The sequence below is a fragment of the Rhodamnia argentea genome, chromosome 1 (assembly GCF_020921035.1).
Source record: "Rhodamnia argentea isolate NSW1041297 chromosome 1, ASM2092103v1, whole genome shotgun sequence".
Classification (NCBI taxonomy): domain Eukaryota; kingdom Viridiplantae; phylum Streptophyta; class Magnoliopsida; order Myrtales; family Myrtaceae; genus Rhodamnia; species Rhodamnia argentea.
In genome coordinates this window covers 34755192-34767731 of record NC_063150.1, presented here as the reverse complement: position 1 = coordinate 34767731, position 12540 = coordinate 34755192, and the positions used below count along the sequence as shown (strand labels likewise).

Genomic DNA, 12540 nt, shown 5'->3' with positions numbered 1-12540 from the left:
AGTTCCCTGACTTAACAAAATGTTTGAAATAATAAACCTTGTCGTCGCCATGGTTTCAAATGTTTTCTATTTAGGCCACTATTCTAATAAGCCATAAGAGTAAACGTTGGTATATCATTAAAGTAGTTAGGAATCTTGAAAGTATAAATAAATGTTAGTACTTTTCCAAACCAAACAAGAGAAAAAGTTGCTTAGTGATTAAAATTAATTGGTTTTTAATGTGACATGTTGGTATATCGGTCAACTTAAGTTTGGTAATATCGAATAATAGTTAGCAACTTCAAAGAAGTTGGTAAGTCACGAGAATAAGTATTCGTAGGTTATTAAACTAAATGCTAATCTTCTACGTATAAACAAATGTCGGTACTTTTCAAAATAAGCAAAAAAGTGCATAAAAGTGTGTCAACAATATCTTCGGTTCATACGAAATTGCTTACACCTAGTACAACATGCTAGATGAAAAAGTACCTCAATCGTGCCTTGTGTGTGTGTGTATATATATATACACACATATATAGAGAAAGACAAATAGAGGGGTGACCTGCTAAGTGTCAAGTGAGCTCCTATGGCAAACTCAGAGACAGGAGCGAGCACCAGCAACCCATTCGGAGGTGAGTATCAGGTGTTCCTGAGTTTTAGAGGGCCCGACACTCGTCGGGGATTCACCAATAGCCTCTACCACGCCTTGGTAGATGTAGGGATTCGCGTTTTTATGGATGACGAAGAGCTTCGACCAGGAGAAAGAATTAGTGGCAACCTTCTGCAAGCAATCGACGACTCCAAGCTTTACATACCCATTTTCTCCAAACATTATGCTTCGAGTCACTGGTGCCTCCGCGAGCTTGCAAAGATGGTGGAGAACACCTCTAAATCTAAAGAAGAGGGGAATGAGAAGGTGATATTGCCCATCTTTTATGACGTGAAACCTGCTGATGTGAAGCTGAGAACCTCGTTGTACCACGATACCATACTTAATTTGGAGCAAAAGATGGAGGATCAGAAGAAGTTCAGCTCCGAAGACATAGAGACATGGCGTCAGGCACTCAGCGAAGTTGATGGCACCAAGGGGTGGGAGCTGAATAAATATCCGGGGTAATCATCTAACCGTGAATGTCAAAATTATCTTTTATAATCGGTTATTGATTTGATAAAAAGTCATTTATTATTAGGACCTAATAGGATTAATTTCGTTTTCACCTTTCCATTGTGTAACAATTTGTAAAATTCTTTTCCACGTCAAAAGAAATAAGTAAATCTAATATTGCCATACTTCATCATACATTTATATTTTGATTCTTCCACTCCTTTTTTTTTTACAAGAAATTTTGATTCTTCCGCTTTATTTAGTAATAGAAAAATGCACCACAACCACGACAGCTGGAGAGTCTTCAAGCTCGCGGCCATGGCCACTTGAGCTTAATCGAGTTTGGCCGTTGCGGCAGGAGCTTCGTCGAGGTCGGGGCTAGGGTTGGTCGAGCTTCTTCGAGCTTGCAGCCATGGCCAGCAGAGCTTCCATGTAGTATTTCAAACTCCTATGTCAAGAACACAATTCAAAGAAACCATGAAAAGTTTTAATGAAGAATCGAACAAATGATCAGGTTGGAGAAAAAAGCTACTGGAGATGGAGCAAGCAAGATTTCTTACCACTTTTCTTCGTGGCTCTCTTATTACCTATTTTAATTTATTATAGTTTTTTGGCCTATTTTCTAATGCCAAGTCAATATTTTCCATTCATTAATTTAGATGGTGCAAACGGAATGATTTGATTGTATTAGTTTGATAAATTTTAGTATTTGATTTTATTTTCTGAAAGTTTTAGCGCTGGATTGTATTTTTGCGAATTTGTTACCTTTTCTCAATTGAAGCTGTTCAACTTTCTGACAGCGAGGGGGATCTTATCGAGGCTGTTGTCAACGAGGTTGTGGTTAGACTCAAGACAAGACAAAGAAAAGTGACTGGAGATTTAGTTGGAATGGAGGATCGAGTAGAAGCCATAAACAGTTCACTAGACATCCAATCCGGTGGTGCACGGCTCATCGCAGTTTACGGGATGGGCGGCATCGGTAAATCAACACTTGCCAAGATCATCTACAACCAATTATGTCCTCGCTTTGGGAAAAACTGCAGCTTTCTCGATGGCGTAAGGGAAATGGCAAAAACCAAGGGCTTGGTGAAGCTGCAAGAACAATTGCTGTCCGATATCTCTAATTCCAGAGTGGCTCGCAACATTGATAACATTGATCATGGGATCAATACGATTAGAGAAACGATTAGCAACAAGAAGGTACTAGTTGTATTGGATGATGTTGATGAGGGAAACCAAATCGAATACCTCATTGGAATTAATTCTTTGTACCCTGGCACTAGGATACTTGTTACCACTAGGGACAAAAGTGTTCTGAAAATCAGAGGGTTGAAGTATGAAATCGTGCCTTATGAAATGGAGGTGTTGAGTGACAAAGATGCGCTTCAACTTTTCAGCAGGCATGCCTTCGATGCCGACTTTCCTCCGGCCGATTATGATACTTTGTCAAAAGACATCGTCTCTACAACGGGTGGACTACCTTCAGCTCTTCGAGCAATAGGTTCATTGCTTTTTCTTCAGCAAGAGAAAAAAATATGGCAAGAGATGCTAGAGAAGCTAAGGAAAACACCCAATAGTGATGTCTCAGGAAAGCTAAGGATTACCTATGATGCCTTAGAAACGGATCAACAACAGATATTTCTTGACGTTGCGTGCTTTTTCATCGGTAAAGATAAGACTAATCCAGCCTTTGCATGGAAAGATTGTGGGTTTAGCCCGGAATATGCTATTGATGTCCTTAGTAACAGATGCACAATAAAGGTTTTAGATGATAATACCTTATGGGTACATGATCAGTTTAGAGATCTTGGAAGGGCAATTGCTAATCAAGAGCGTTCCAGGTTATGGGCTACAGAAGACATCATTCGCGAAATAAGATCAACAGAGGTAAAGTATGACCAAATTTAATTTGAATAAAAAAATTACTTACCTTGTTCGTAACTGAGGATTCGCGTTTCTGAACTGGGAGCTAATTTTCTGTTTCATTTTTGTCTCCTTCTCTTCAACGGAGTAAAATTGTATGATATTGACAAATTCCTGCTTCTACTCCTCAATGTCATGGGCAGAACAAGACAAGCGTTCAAGCACTGGATTTGACAAATTGGTCATGGACTGATGACGACATGACCATCACCGCGGAGCAACTTAAACGGTTCCCAAATCTTCGGATGCTGTGGTTGCACAACATAACCTGCCAAGGTGACTTTGCTGGCTGTCTTTCCGAGTTGAAATGGATCAGCTTGTTCTACCCTGATGGAAGTTCTGAACGTCATCCACGTTTTGAGGCAACCAATTTGAATCTAGAAAACGTGGTTGTGGGGAATCTCGTTGGCCATGGGTTCACGGATGATCATGTCAGGAGCCTCATCAAGGTATGTCAGTTTCCCTCTTGGTTTAATTTTCTCATTTTTTGAGAGGATCAAAGGACAAACGATCCGATTTCTCGTACAGACGACCAATTGTCCGTTCCTGATGTTTCATTGGCTTTTGTAGGAGGGGAGGAAACTGAAGGTTCTCACTCTTGAAAATAATACGTCGATATACAGGACTCCGACATTTTCCGAATACTCGGCTTTACAGAAGTTAACTATTTCTAAATGTGCATCTTTGATGGAAATTGACAGCTCTATTGGAAAACTGTGGGGGCTGACTGATTTGAGTATTGAGTCATGTCAAAATCTTGGAAAATTGCCTGAACAACTTGGAGAGCTAAGGAATCTTCAGCACCTTTCTCTCAGAAACTGTGACAGCTTGAGCGAACTCCCCGAATCGGTTTCGAAGTTAGCGTCATTGATGAAGTTGGATGTATCGCACACGCCTATCAGGGGATTGCCAGATTCCATTGGTAGACTACCAAGCCTGTCATCTCTCAATGCATCATCCACACCAATTGTGGAAGTGCCCGGAACAATGAGCGAGCTCGGTCGCCTCCAAACACTGGACTTAGAGCATTGTCATAAGATCCAAGAGTTGCCGGAGCTTCCTAGCAGTTTGACCGCTCTACGGCTGAGATCCAGTTCGTTGCAGACTGTCCCTAACCTCTCAAACCTTACTAATCTAGTTGAACTGCTCCTATCTGATGGCTCTGAATCTGACGCCACGTCAAATATAATACAAAGTGGCGATGACTTGCAGTGGATTGGGATGTTATCCAAACTGAAGAAGCAGCAGCTGTGCCTTTTAAATGTCCGTGCACCGCCGACAGGGTTGGGCGCCCTTTCTCTGCTGAAAGAACTTACTCTGTATGGACTAGACTTCCAATCCCTCGAACAACTTCCGTCAAACCTGACAGCTCTAGAGCTTGATCGCACTCGGGTGAAACAGGTACAGCTCGATGGGCTTCCTCAGTTGGAAACGTTGACTATCAGAAGGTGTGAACTCGTCAAAAGATTATCGATCCCATCGAGTTTAAGAAAACTGATAGAAGCTCAGGTGTCTTCTTGCACGGAGCTAGTCGAAGTTCGATTTCTCGGTGTCTTAATGTCGTTGGAGGGATTATGCATTGAGGACTGTAAGTCTTTAGAGAGGTTGGTTAATCTGTCGGACGAGCCAGGGCGCAACGAGCTACGAGCTCCCGAGTTGACCGATGGTGGGAGGAGAGTGTCCCTTGTCTCCAGCTCCCTAAAGATGCTTCAAGTATTCCGGCTGTCGAGGTGCCCAGAGCTACAGGAGATTCATTTTGCCTCTACGCTCAAACCACTGGGAGTATTCTCTGTCGAAGGGTGCACTGCACTAAAAAGGATAGGCGGTCTGTCAAACTTGAAGAACTTGACGCGGTTCGGCCTTGTAGGGTGCGAGAGCCTGCAGGTTGTCGAGGGCATGCACGAGTTAGAGCGTCTGGAGCAGCTGAAAGTTAATAATTGCAGATCCATGGAAAGGATAGCTGATGCGTCGAGCTCAAAAATACCAAAGGGGTGCCAGATACAGATGAGCGATTGCGGGGAGTTACTCGACACCGGTCCGGATGGTTCAAGCATCACTTGGGAGTCTTACAGAGAGAAGATCCTGAATGCACCAACAACACAAGCGTCGGACTCCGAAATCGAAATGACTTTCTACGACTGCGAAACAGAAACAGGGGATCCTCTATTGGAACAGGTGCGCGCCTTCTTTCTGTTCTTTGGATCATCACCGTTCTAGTCTGCTTCATTCGCTTTCCATTTCTGCTCTGTTCAAACCAAGAGAGAGAATAGCATGATTCTAAACTCTGTGCAACCATGGACAATCTCATTAAAAATCCTAGGAATCTTCATTTGCTTTATGTGTGTCACCTTGGGAAGTGACAGGTATCTTACATCCTTCTTCCTATTTGTGATTTTAGTCCATTCTAAACCAGTCTTTTTTTTTTTTTTTCTATTTCTATTTAGAATCTAGTTACCATAATTAAGCATTTCACATACTTAATTTTTTTAGTATATTAAAGTTTTTTAGGGTATTCTTAAATAATCCTATTACATTTTATATACCCCGTAAGTATCTCGTTAATAGTGAGGGAAAAAAGATAAATTCTATGATATAGTAAAAAATTTGGAAGTCTCTTTTACACCATTTCTCTTACAAGAACATGTCTATTCTTCATCTCTCTTATATATTGTTTTTTGTCAACTTTATCTCTCTTACTTCAAAAGCTCACTTTCTTGGTGGATCTTTTATTTTTACTTTCATTAGTCTAAAATATATCAAGTCTCTTTAATATCTATATTAAATATTTTATTTTTACCCAAGATATTTTTACGTAAAGCATGTAAGAAGTTATAGAAATATCCAGGTACACACTAAAAACATTATGCATGATTCGACATTTTGATATCATTTCATTTATTCTTTATGGACGATACTTATTTTTGTTAGTCCAAAAGTAATGTTATATCATTAGCATTTAAAAAAAAAAACCTTGTTTTCTGCATTGTTTTGATTTGATTAATTTTCATCTTTAAAGTTTCGAGTTGGAGAATGTAATTATATTTTATTTTTGAATAACTTTGAGGAGAGTTTTTTCTTCCACTGATCGTCCCGTGTGTGTATATATCTAAAAAGAAGACTGATGAAAAGGGATTTGACGGTATTGGTAATGTACACAACAAAAAGTGAAATTTAATATTTATAAACAAATGATTGTATTAAAAAATTTCTATGACATATTTTCTAGATTCTATTTGACAATTTATCCATAAATTTGCTCGACAAGTAGAAAAGAGCTAGGTTTCTTGGGAATTTCTCTTATCACCACAACTAAAATTTATGGAAGTAAAATCTAACAATAGAAGAACATAGTGCCTTCAATATACGTGGGGATTTTGTCATTTTGTTTACCAGATCCTACGAAGAAATAGAAAAACCAAAAAAAGAAGAAGAAAGTAAATAAATTTGGGGCCATGACTTTAAATTGCAATTGAATTATTGAGGGCAATTTTATCTTTTTGGTAAAAATTGGGTGGATTTAGTCGGACAAAGAGTGAAAATAGCTGACCCAAAACAATTACAAGAAGATACAGCCTGTAATAATACCAAAAGGATTTGAAAATAGGGTTAAAACGAGTCCTATGCATGTCCTCGGCTCCACCGGGTTCTTGGTTGCGCGGCCCGACTCGTTCAGGCTCCGGGAGATCAAGCTCGACGTGGTATGGGTGGACTAACAGGTGCCTCTGCAAGCGTGCGGTAACGACCCTCCGAACACCCCTACACACAAGCAGATGCCTATTTGCATCCATTCACTCGTATACAAGCCTCGAAATCTTGGTCAATACTCATGACATTCTCGACAAATCTCCACAATGGCTTGAGTTTGCAGCTAAGTCACGGCATGATTTGTCGCTTCCTTGGGCCGCTCGACCGCCGCATGTGCACATCGATCAAGCCACATGTCTACAAGACTCTCTACCACAAGAATCTTCTCACACATGTTATCACTGTCAACGAGTGTCTCGTAACAAAAACCTTTCACCTCGTGTCACAACCCACAAGAGTAACAACATGACAGCTTACAGATCGACCACTCTCTAGGTTGCCTGCTTGACTTAGGTCTCCTCACCAACTTACTACCACGCTAAGTTATGTTCATCTTTCTTTCGAGTTTGCTGAAGTGTGGAGTGTTGTTAGTAGTGTGGTGTTTCATTAAGCCTTTCTCAGCGCAATTTGGCTAGAAAAATTTAAACAAGAATAACTAAAAATTAGAGGGAAAAAAGGTAAAAGAAAAGTGGATAACAATTAAAAGAGTTACAAAGCTAAAAATTTATTCTTGAACAAGAAAGTAAGGCCATCGGGCTGCGTCGGCAAGGGCCCGTGATCCTCGTTGGGTGTCAGAGATGGCGGTCGGCCCTCGTTCGATAACTATCATATCAGTACTTTTTTTTTTTGGTCGAACATCATATCAGTACTTGATCCTTGAAAAAACCCACTTTTGTCTCCTAAATCAGATCTCCTTCTTTTCTTCGTTTGTGTCAAGTCTTGGGAAAGTCATGAAGAAGTTGATCAAAGCCTAACAGTTGCTCTGTTCCAATTTTGAGGGAATGAAGATATTCAAATTTGTGAAAACCCTTTATGTTGGTTCTTGCTAGGTGTTTGCGTTTGGGTGTTCAAATCAATGATTATATTCATATGATATTTTGGCATTCTGTTTTCTCTTAATCTATTTGAGATATGGTATTTTGGAACCTCCCTCTCTCAGCAAGATGATGGTAACGAGGATGAGCATGAGGACGATGACGACGACAGGAAGGATGACGACAGTGTGCATGAGGACAATGAGGAAGATTATGGTCAGGATGACGAGAACGACAATGTGCATTCGTCTAGCGGGCCTTCATCGGTTTGTTCTGTGGACGACAACAATGAGAAGGGCAGTGTAGACGAGGAAGGCGAATGCGAAGGTGATGGCAACAGCGATAGCAAGGCCGACGAGTATGAGGGCAATGATGGCGAGGATGACGAGGACAACAATCTAAATGAGGTTTGGCAGTCGTCTCACTGGCCTTCACCGGATTGTTCCGTGGATGACAACGTTGAGAACAACGATTTCAATGAGGACGGCGACGGCGACGGCGACGGCAACAACTATAGCAAGGATGACGAGGACGATGGCCGTGAGGATGACGAGGACAACAATCTGCATGAGGGTTTGCAGTCATCTCGCTGGCCTTCGCCAGTTTATTCTGAGGACGATAACATTGAGAACAACAATGTCAACGAGGAAGGTGATGGCGACGGCAATGGTAGTGGCAATGACGACGAGGACAAGGAAGAGAGGGACGATGAAGAAGCCGAAGAGGAGGTAAGAGACGACAATAGCCTATAACTCAGCTGAAATCTGTTCTCTATTCAAAACTCGTGCAGGTTTGTTGAAAAGCTGAAATTAAATCTAGTGATAGTTATTGCTCTAGATCGCGAGCTTGCTACAACTAAACACCGTGATTGAAGAAATTGACAGTGAAACTGTTGGTTTTCAATCAAACAAAGGGCTTTTTGCACGTGGCCATCCTTTGCTTTGCCCACTTTTGTCAAATCCGAGTACCTACTGATTGAGAGGGAAAAAAAAATCACGCCAGCATTTTCTATTAGTCAACTTGGATGGAATTAAGAGATTATGTTGATTCTTTCTAATTACTTGCATTTGGGTGTTCAAACTAGGAATTAATGCAATGTGATAAGATATTTGGTGATTTCGATCTTTTCTTCTTAAGATGTTTAATACACCATAAACTGATATTTTAAATCCTCCCTCTCCTCAGCAAAATGACGGTGATGACTTCGACGACAATGATTATGGCTACGACAGGGAAGACAATGCCAATGAAGACCAAGATGAGGGCGACTACAATGACGAGGACGATGACGGCGACTAGGACGACAATGTGCAGGAGGTTCTGTAGCCGTCTCGTAGGCCTCTGTGGGTTCATTCCTTTTCAGTAGTTCTATTGTTAATTCACTCCTTTTTTTTCTCCTCCATAAAATGACAATGGTGTGCAAGTACCCTATTTATATCACGAATTTGATTGGATTTCACTAGTTAATCTGTTCCGATTCAGTATATGCATCTCATTATGTCGAGAGGTCCCCTGTAGATGCATGCTTCATGAATCTGTCTTTGCTGATATTGTTCGAGACTCATCGGTTAACCACTCTATGACCATAAAACCAATTCTAATGTTCTTTGCCTAGACCAAATCCTTCGTCCTTTGCCTGTCAGGCAAACAGGTGATTCCTAGGATTTTCATCCTCGAAGGCTCTTTCATGGTTGATAAGATCATGGGCCAACTCCCACTTTTTTCGTGAAGGCAGGCCCAATTAACCGGGGCTTCTTCTCCGTCACGAAATGTAATTTCACTGCCGCCATTGTCACTCGTCTATAAAGTACATAAACAAAACAGGTCCATCTCATTAGGAAAGGAACTAACGCATTCAATCTCATGTTACAATTTGTCCAAGTTGATGTGATGGCCTTTTGAAGGACCAATTAAAGATGGCAATCGAAAAACGCTTGCCTTGCTAAAAGAATGAACCTAAATCCATGCACTGACGGCTTTTAGGCAAAAGAGAAGTCAAGAATAATCAGTGAAGTCAGCAAGAACGTGTGCAAGAGAAAAAGGTAGATGAAAGAGCCCATGGCGACAGAAACATAGTTTACTTTGCACTTCTCTTTTGTGTCCTCCTTTGATACAATCTTAAATAGCAGTCTAAAGTAACACAAAAGAAGGGTTCCAAAAACAAGATTATATATGGTTAGACGGGAGAAATTTCAATCAAAATCGTAACGGGCAACAGTGTTGTCCCAAGTGATATGTATTTCACGCTTGCTCTTCAATCGGTGGGATTGATCCAATTACCCACTTGAATAGCCAATAGCCCATCTTTGAATCGATCGTGCCCATCGACATGTATTTCATTTAAAATCCTATGGTTAGACAGAAGAAATTTCATTTTGAAAACTTAGTGGCCAGCCAAGTGGGATTTTAAAGATTTTCTCAGGAAAACTTGTAGCAGAGCCAGCCCTTTACTAAAAATTAGCATTGTTACTGTGCAGTCATCCACTCATTTTCCATTTATTAACAATGAAAAGCAGGCTTTCTTACCATGTTGAGGAACACAAAGAGAGTAGTTTTGAAAAGTCACTTTCAAAACGCGGGCTTCCTTACCACTTTCCAAGGATGCAAAGAGTAATTTTGAAAATTATCTTTTGAGTGAGTCGCAAGATCAAAGAATTTAACCAAAAGTCTTTGAAAAAAGTACATTTTTAGTGCCAAAAGTTGTGTACGAAGATCACTTTAGTACCAAAAGTTTCAATTAGATTACTTTTTTTTTTTTTTCGGTGACCCGGGGAACCGCTGCATGGCCGGCAGCCGGGAGGTAAACCCCGGGGGCAACACATGCAAGCCACCACACATGTGCCACCGGTTAAGTCACCCCGCGACGCCTCCGGGATTCGAACACTCGACCTTTTGCGAGAGGAAGAGTGCGCGAACCAGCGGCGCCACTCAAGTGGGTGGTTCAATTAGATTACTTTAGTGTCAAGTAAGAAATAAAAGGATCACTTTGGTGCCTTTGGCGAGAATTTCCGGCCAAAATTGACACGTGCCATTAATAATTATTTTTTAATGAAAAATAACATTTTAAAAAATAAATAAATCCACATGGATTGCCACGTAGACTTATGCACTTTAAAATAAATGAAAATAAAACAAATCCAAATTTAAAAATTAGCTAAAAATTAAATTCATTTAAAATACAAACTTTATTTAAAATAAAATTAAAAATAAGCTACAAATTAAAAAAAAAAAACCTCAAACTTAAAAAAAAAAAAAAATCTAGGTGGACAACAGCCCTCGCCGCCGCCGCCACCCCCACCATCGCCGGCAATGGTGGGACATGGCCCGCGGGGTCGCCGAGCTCCGGCCTGCAGTTAGCAGGGGTCACCGGCCCTTGGCCGAGGCTCGGTGACCCTCGCCGGCCATGCCCACCACCGCCGGCCAGTGCCGGCAACGTGGGGCGGAGGCGACGAGGGCTGTGTAACCCCTCACCGCCCGCAAGTTCACCTTTTTTTTTTTTTTGGGTTTTTACTTTTTTTTGTTAATTTTTAACCTAATTTTTCAAATTATTTTGAAAAAAAATTGTATTTTTTTATTTTTGTAAACTAATTAAGTTTTTATTTTTATTTTTTATTTAAGTTATTTGAAAAAAAAACTAATTAAGTTTTTATTTTTATTTTTAGTATTTTTTTAATGTTTACCTTTTTTAATTGCTGATTGGATCTCGCGGGTGCCACATCGCCTTCAAATAATAATAAAATAATATCACGTCGGATTTCCGATGGAGCAAATCGAAGTTGGCACTAAAACGATCATTTTAAAAAAAAACTTGGCACTAAAGTGATCCGATTAAAACTTTTGGCATTAAAGTGATCTCCGTACACAATTTTTGGCACTAAAAGTATACTTTTTCGAGAAGTCTCCGTTTGCTTTGGCAAGAAGTTTCTTTGTCCACTTTCCTAAACATTGGTCGTCTCTTTCGTTATACAATGCTCAGAGAGGAGAAAATATTCATTGATATTTCCCTTGAGAGAGAGGAGAAAATCTAAAAAACGTTTTACGGAAGTTATTTTTCGCGGAAGCCATGTGAACTTTTTACTTATTGAGTACATTGGTGGTATAAAAAAAAAGTTTCTCCACAAGTAAAGTCAAGATATTCACATACATTCGAGATTTAATTTTGAAAATTGTATTCATTTTGTCAAATTATGGATATTTTTCTTTCACTAAAGTAAGCGTAAAAAATGTTCGACATTGGGGATATTGCTCATATGATACATTTGTTTCGTCTGCAATAAAGATGTTTAAACCGTTCTCCTTATATTGAATGCAAAAAGAATTTATGTTGATGATGTTTTCAATAAGATGTCTTTTTTATTTGCTTATTGATTTACTATTGTTTCTAATTTGAAAAATTCCCAGGTAGTGGCCCACCAAGTGGGATTAAAGATTTTCTCAGGAAAACTTGCGGTGGAGGCAACCCCGTTACCAAAAATTAGTGCTGTAATGGTTCATTCATCCTCTCATTTTCCATTGATTAATACTTAGAAGTGTTGAAGTTTTTTTGCAAAGCAAACAAGAAAAGTGCCTTTTATTCATCCCATATAGGATAGAAACGAAAGTGTGAAACACTTTATTATTTAGAAGGCTATTGTAATCTTCCAAATAGAGAAATAGGCAAGTGAGCTAGATCCCACTAAACCCCCATGCCGATGCGTGATTATTAGGCTCTCTTAGCACACTTGCGCGGGCCCAGTCGATAATCAACAAACAATTTATTATTTTTTATTTTTGAAATTAAATAATAATTTAACAGTAATATCCTAGCGAAATAGTCTGGTTGTTCACATAAGAGTTGCGGTTATTTTTTATATTAATTAATTTTGAATTTTAATTGATTAATTATGTCCAATGGTTGCAACTTTTCAGATTTGA

At 39.8% G+C, this 12540-nt stretch overlaps 1 protein-coding gene across 2 annotated transcripts; it reads left to right on the top strand.

The window, feature by feature from the left end:
* The first annotated feature begins 522 nt into the window (after positions 1–522).
* Positions 523–9172, top strand: LOC125316108 (disease resistance protein L6-like). 2 transcript variants are annotated; one of them, XM_048283346.1, is made up of 7 exons: positions 523–1092; positions 1885–2971; positions 3151–3456; positions 3578–5182; positions 7755–7808; positions 8148–8354; positions 8812–9172. In XM_048283346.1, exons 1-7 carry the CDS (start codon positions 566–568, stop codon positions 8923–8925), a joined length of 3900 nt encoding a protein of 1299 aa, XP_048139303.1. In that variant the 5' UTR covers positions 523–565; the 3' UTR covers positions 8926–9172. The 2 variants fall into 2 exon arrangements, with proteins under 2 accessions (XP_048139303.1, XP_048139299.1); XM_048283342.1 differs by having other exon boundaries at positions 7752–7808.
* The last annotated feature ends 3368 nt before the right edge of the window (positions 9173–12540 follow it).

Excerpts from the sequence above, each read along its gene's own strand:
- LOC125316108 (XM_048283342.1), top strand. The coding sequence starts at position 566 with ATGGCAAACTCAGAGACAGGAGCGAGCACCAGCAACCCATTCGGAGGT. Across the intron at positions 5,183-7,751 it reads GGGATCCTCTATTGGAACAG|CAAGATGATGGTAACGAGGA; the intron begins GTGCGCGCCTTC and ends TCCCTCTCTCAG. Across the intron at positions 8,355-8,811 it reads ATGAAGAAGCCGAAGAGGAG|CAAAATGACGGTGATGACTT; the intron begins GTAAGAGACGAC and ends CCCTCTCCTCAG.